Source organism: Populus alba, chromosome 5 (assembly GCF_005239225.2).
Source record: "Populus alba chromosome 5, ASM523922v2, whole genome shotgun sequence".
Taxonomy (NCBI): domain Eukaryota; kingdom Viridiplantae; phylum Streptophyta; class Magnoliopsida; order Malpighiales; family Salicaceae; genus Populus; species Populus alba.
The window spans coordinates 2,232,891-2,239,726 of record NC_133288.1 but is presented as its reverse complement, the minus strand read 5'-3'; the positions used below and the strand labels follow the sequence as shown (position 1 = coordinate 2,239,726).

At 33.6% G+C, this 6,836-nt stretch overlaps 1 protein-coding gene across 1 annotated transcript; it reads right to left on the bottom strand.

Moving 5' to 3' along the window:
* Positions 1-2,110: 2,110 nt before the first annotated feature.
* Positions 2,111-4,848, bottom strand: LOC118045132 (iridoid oxidase-like). The gene is made up of 2 exons (XM_035053688.2): positions 3,923-4,848; positions 2,111-3,108 (listed from the first exon to the last, which is right to left on the bottom strand). The coding sequence occupies exons 1-2, from the start codon at positions 4,835-4,837 to the stop codon at positions 2,473-2,475; spliced, it is 1,551 nt and encodes a 516-aa protein (XP_034909579.1). The 5' UTR covers positions 4,838-4,848; the 3' UTR covers positions 2,111-2,472.
* Between the last annotated feature and the right edge of the window lie 1,988 nt (positions 4,849-6,836).

Sequence of the window (6,836 nt, the reverse complement as noted above, 5' to 3'; positions counted from 1 at the left end):
TAGTTGCATTTATGTTTTGATTAATAACTCATCTCTATGATTGTTTTGGCATTATTTAGCCTTTTTGACATAGCTATTATTTTTAATTATATTGAGTATGTTTAATTTTTTTTTGAGGTTGATGTGATTCATCTATAAATGTTTTTATATTTTATATAGATTAAATTTATTTTTAAAGATAAAAAAATTATTTTCTTACAATATTTTTAATATGTATAGTCTTGCATAGATTTTTTTTTTCCTTTTATTTTATTTAATAAGTTTGTATGTGTCAATTTTTGTTGCAAATTGATTTTTATAAATGTATTCATTAAACATAATCCGGTAAATAACTCGTATTGTGATATTAAATATCTTAATTTACATTTGTTACTTAATTTTTCCAATTAAATTTTTATTTATTGTTGATGGCTTTTTTTAAATTATTTACAAAATAGTTTGTGATTTATGTATTTATTGTTCAGTTTTTTTTATCATGTATTGGTGTTTTTAATTTGATCCTTATTCTTTTAATTTTTTTATTTACTCTTTTATATATATAAAAAATTAATTTCACCTTAATTGTGTATTTTTTTTCACTCATTTCTTTTGATTTTTTTCTTTTTGTTAATTTTTTATTCTTTTCAATTTAACTCTGAAATTGAAAATTTTTTGTTGCCATTTGATTCATTTTTTCTTATGGTTTTAACCCTAATTATTTTAATTGCTATTTTTTTTTGTCTATTTTTTTTCAAGTCATCCTTCAATGTTTTATTTCCTAGGGATTAGGCTTCATAATTTTTTTATGTATAATGCTTTCGATATGATAAGCCGGTTCACGAGTTTGAAAAGCTAATAGGAGTTGACATCTTTTTTTCTTAGTTTTCTTTCCGGTATTGATGATCGATGTTGTTTTTTGTTTTTTATATATATTAAAAATGGCTTTGAGGTTATCCTTAATTTCTTTTTTTATTGAATTATCTTGGTCTCATGACCTAAGAAGCAAGTTTTCCAAGCTAATCCAAACTATCTTGCCCCGTAATGTCCATATTACATGTCTACCGTGCTGGCTCGAAATAGCTAACACCAGCTTTTCCGGTATTGTTGTTCGATATTGTTTTTTGTTTAATAAAAATGGCTTTGAGGTTATCTTTAATTTGTTTTTTTTATGGAATTATCTCGGTCTCATGACCTAAGAAGCAGGTTTTACAAGTTAATCCAAACTATCTTGCCCCTTAATGTCTAGATTATATGTTTATTGTGCTGCCTTGAAATAGCTAACACCAGCTTTCTGGTATTGTTGTTCGACGTTGTTTTTTTTTTTATAATAAAAAAATGCTTTGAGGTTATCTTTAATTTCTTTTTTTATTGAATTATCTCAGTCTCATGATTTAAGAAACAGGTTTTCCAAGTTAATCCAAACTATCCCACCCATTAATGTCCAAATTAATGTCTACCATACTAGCTCGAAATAGCTCACACCAGTTTTTATCCTTTTTTTTTACCTAGTTTCGTCCTTCCATATTTAATTGGCTAGAAAATAACAATAATGTCCTTTTGTTCTTGGATAAAGTTTTTTTTTCTTATGTTATCGTGATATATATATATATATATATTATATATATATATATATTCATGTTTGCTATTGTTGCCTCTCTTTGTATCCATATGAGTAAAATAAAGCCAACTTATTTTAGTTGGTTAAAACTATAACCCAAGTAATTAGGTTTTTTTTTTAAAAAAAAAAAAACATGTTTACGATGTCTAAAAATATTACTAGAAAAAATAGTATGTGCCCGCAACATAGCACAAGCACCGGTCTAATAATAAATTAATCATTAAATCTAAGATTGCTTAATTATTCAACATCTTACCTTTTTAATTAATCTTTTTAATGAGTGCTTGTTAATACAGTACATAGTGTTTTTAAAAAAGGTTTTTTTCGATTGAAAATACATCTAAATGATATTATTTTTAGATTTTATTTTATTTTTAACATCAATACATCAAAACCATAAAAAAAAAAACCTAAGAACATTAATTTAATACCTAAATTAAAATTAGTTTGAAAAAACATGTTAAACCACATTATTAAACACACTCTTAATTAAAAAAAAAAAAACTTCTCCACAACTAGATTATATATAGACAAACATTAATATACATGCACCTACCAAATTAAAAATCAAATGTAAATACAATACTAATATAACATTTTGTAACTTAGATATAAGACCAAGCCTAGGTCTAGCTCGGCCTATAATTTAGGTTGCGAGTCTATCTTCTTCTTTTTCTTTTTCTTTTTTTACCAAAACAATGTTTTATTTATTTTTTTAATAAAATGATATGATTTTGGTAAAAAAATCCAACTCAAAATGAAATATAACTTGGATCAGGTTTCAAATCAACAAGATACTAAGATTGATTTGTTGTACCCATTTGATAATTACGTTTTGTTATACCAGTAGAGATTTTAGAATATCCCATGACCACTCAGAACCCATAATGATCCGATGACCTTTTGTAAGGTGTTGGTATGACCTTCAAGGGAACACTTTTTCTAAGTGTTATCCCTATTTTTTCAGTCATGTCAATGTCCTCTGGCTTGAGACCATCCGGCAAAATCCAATCAAATGAAAGCAAGAGCGATCCAAGAGCCAAGGGAAGGACACGAGAAGCGAGCGGCATGGCAGGGCACATTCTACGGCCAGAGCCAAATGGTATGAACTCAAAATGACGACCTTTGTAGTCCACCATGTTTGGTTCCAAGAACCTTTCTGGCTTGAAAACCAGAGGGTCATCCCAAGTCTTTGGATCCCTTCCAATGGCCCACACATTAACTAGAATTGTTGTCTCTTTAGGGATGTAATAGCCGAGCATCTTGCAAGGGTTCATGGCCATGTGCGGGACTAAAAAAGGGAGAGGAGGGTGAAGCCTCAGTGTTTCCCTGATGACTGCCTTTAGGTATGGGAGATTCTCAATGTCTTTGTCTTCGAGCTTCTTGTTGAGACCAATGGTGCTTCTCAACTCGGATTGGACTGTCTTCAGTGCTTTAGGGTTACGTAGAAGTTCAGCCATGGCCCATTCCAAAGTGCTTGTTGTTGTATCAGTCCCTGCCGTAAACATTTCCTGTAAGAAAAAATCATCACAATAATTAAGTTTGTTAGCGATTTAATTTTGTATACTTAAAAAAAACAACTCACGGTTTATAAGAGATAAAAAAAAAAAAACATTTTACGAGATTAGCTTCAGTATTAAATCACGATCTCTATTGATTTCTTTTCAATACATATTTTCCATACATATATACCAACAGGCAAACACTAAAAAAAAATCAATTGTTTTTTTGTTAACATAAGCAAACAATAAAAAATAGAGTATTGAAGGAGTATATGTTTACCAAGAAACTATCAAAGGAGTAGAGGGGATCCACCATCAATTATTTTAATTGTTAGAAACTATCAGACTAGACAATATCTTGATATTCGATCTTTTCAGCATTAATTAACTCAGATATCCTCCTCTTCTAGTTTTTTATTGGCAAGCAATGATGTGTACCAAAAATATACGATTGGTCTCTCAACCCTTCCTTGATAGATAGATGTCTTGTTGTGCCAAAAATCTTTAATTATACTCTTTAGTTTTACATGGTTTAATTGCACTTTGCACTCTCAATAATCACTTAGTTTCTTATTTACCCCATGTATCTAGAAACATTTCCATGGTCCAAGCCATAGTTATAATACAGAGTTTATTCGGAAACAAGGCTCCGATCACGGACAGACGAATTAATATAGATTTACCAATAAAGTTTCTTTTAAAGTTCAATCTGAATTGATTTTTTTGTATTTTATCTCTTATAAACCGTGAGTTGTTAATTAGTGGCATGTGTAAGAGATAGGACAGAAGAGATCAGAACCAAAGGAAAAGAGATGCTACTTACAAAGACAATCACATTGATCGTTGTTGAAGAAAATCTAGAGGGCTCCTCCACGCCATCACCACGAAACTCCAAAAGGACATCTAGGTAATCTTTCCTCTTGTCATCTCTACTGTTTTCCTTTTGCGTACTCTCTGTTCTTTCTTTGATGAACCCTCCTGCAATCTCAAAGGCTCTTGCAACATGGAACTGTGTCTTCCTCCTTATACCTTGTGGATCAAGCCATCTTAAAATTGGCAAAAAATCAGCCATGTTAGGCTTACCTGCCAGCTCCATGACCTTACCTGCATGCTGAAAAAACTTAGCTCCCTTCTCCGATTTTGGGTCCAATAAATCGTTCGAAAACATGAGGTTGCCAATAAGATTAAAAGCCATCAAGAAAATGTATCTCCCTAGGTCAATAGCGCTGGTGCCATTGGCACTACCGTCTTCTATGTATTGCAGCATGCCATCGATGCACCTGGTTCGTGCACCCTGCATGGCATCAAGGCGGCTAGTCACAAAGAATTCGGTGGTGCATAAGCGCCTTAACATGCGCCAATGCGGTCCATATTGGGCTGTGATTATAGACCCTTCATTGCCAAAATCACCTTTCATAGCCTCATATATTTTTCTCCCAGCCAACACCGCATCATGATTCTTGAACATCTCACGAGCCACTTCGCTCGAGGAAATGACCACGTTACACATGGACCCGAGCCAAATGGTCATGATTGGACCGTGAACACGAGCCAAACTAGTAAATGACTCGTGTGGTGCCCAACCCAACTGGAAGATGTTGCCGAACACTGGCAATGGTCTAGGCCCTGGTGGTAGCTGCCCTTGCTCCTCTGAACGACGGTAACGACGTTCAGTCACCACTGCCCATGCAACCCATAGCAAGACTGCTAGAACCAGACCTGCAATTTCAGAGTCCATATCTTTCTTTGTGTGTATAAACTAGTGCTGGTTTCTTGTACCCTAGGTAGACTCCATTTTATATAGAATTCCAAGCATGTCAGGTTAAAACATTGTATATTGATCAAGTAAAACTTTTATTCGTCTTCTTTTGATAGGAATCTAAACCCAATATATATGCGATGGTATACATTACAAGAATGAATAGTGACAAATTCATTTCAATTTCTTGATAATGACATTTATTTGTTGTTTTTAGCTTAGTACATGTATTCCTTGCTGTCATAAAATATATAAAAAAAAGGGGCACAGCCTGGACAGTGAATAGACTTGAGAACATTGTTTTAAAACCCAGCCCCGCAGGTCAACTCAGGATCCGGCTAACTCGGGACTGGAACCGGACCGATTGAAATAAAAATGGGGGAAAGGAAAACCGGTGTGACTTGGCGACCCAGTTGACCCGGCAAGACCAGATCAAAAACCCGGTTACAACCCGTTAACTTTTTTTTTACTAAAATGATGTTATTTTGATTTGTTTTAAAAAAAAAAATTAACCCAGATAACCCGGTGACCCGGTCAATACCCAGAACCCGAGCCAGCCACCGGGCTAGATATAAAAACTTATGCTAGAGACTACAAGAATAGCCTCCAATCACCCAAGAAAGAAGCTAATAATGCATAAAGACAATTCTTTCTGCATTATAAGCTAATAATGCATAATTCAGATACATCGGCTTGGTCCCCCATACCCCTCCTGCGGTCCCAAACCCATCGACGTATCTTCTTGTTATACGTGGATTGATTAACTTATATGCTGCATGAATTAATTGATTGACTTAATTAGCTAGTCCCACTAATTTGATTCCAAATACATCAATTTTCTTGATGAAATCCAAATACATCAATTTAGTTTGATTAGTTTTATAGATTTCACCCCATAAATGCTAGCTCAATGCATAATTTGCAAGGAGCTAAGTTGACTCCTTTGTCTAAATTCCGAACTTTAGAGGTATTCTTTGCACTTTCAAGTTAGAAACGATAGGCTTCGTCTCTTTTTTATTTTTCCCACACTTTAACTGACCAGAGATTAATCTCATTGAAACTTGACCACGTACAAGGAAGAGAAGAAGGAGAGACTACAAGAGACTAGAGGTGCATGGCAAAGAAGGAGCCTCCAATCAACACTCAAGAAAGCAACTAGTAATTAATGCGTAAATACAATCTCTCAAGTGAAGGTAAGAGCTTTGATGATGATTTTATATTATTTTTTAATGCAATCTTTTATGCGAAATCTTTTAATTTAAAACAAGTACAATCATGCACATTCTTGTGTGCGAATTAAAGATATCAAGCATGGGAAATCCATAGTGTGCTGTGAGGATCGGACTGGCCTAAATATATTTTTGAGATTTTTTTCCAAACTTTTATTGGTTTTGATTATAATAAGAAATCTCTCTTTGCTTGTGGATACAGGCACATTCGTACTATATAAAATCATTGTCTTGTGGGATTGTTTCTTTTCTATTTACTGTGACATTCTTTGTATATAATAACAATTATAGATGGTGATGCATGCATGGTGAATTGGTTAGATTTTAAAATATAATCTGATTTTGATTTTGATGGATGAAATCTTCCAAAACCTCACTACCTCAGCTAAGATATACAATAATTCAGATCCGTCGGCGGTCCCCTATCCCTCTTGCGGTCCCAAAGCCATAAACATTATCTCATATGTTACGTGAATTGGTTAGCTTTATGTTGCAAGAATTGATTAACTTATGTAGTACCCTCCTGCGGTCCCAAAGCCATCAACATTATCTTAAATAATTCTCCTGATAAAGTTCAGGCTCCGCCCCTGTTTATTAGCCATGGCAGCTCTTATGAACCAGAGTGGTAAATAGAATTCCCCCATGACTAGCTAGCTAAGGTCACAGGGAAGAAATTCGATTTGTTTTTTCACATCTAATTCATGGATCATGCATTATTCTAGCTAGGCCAATTCATCCATGCGTAATTC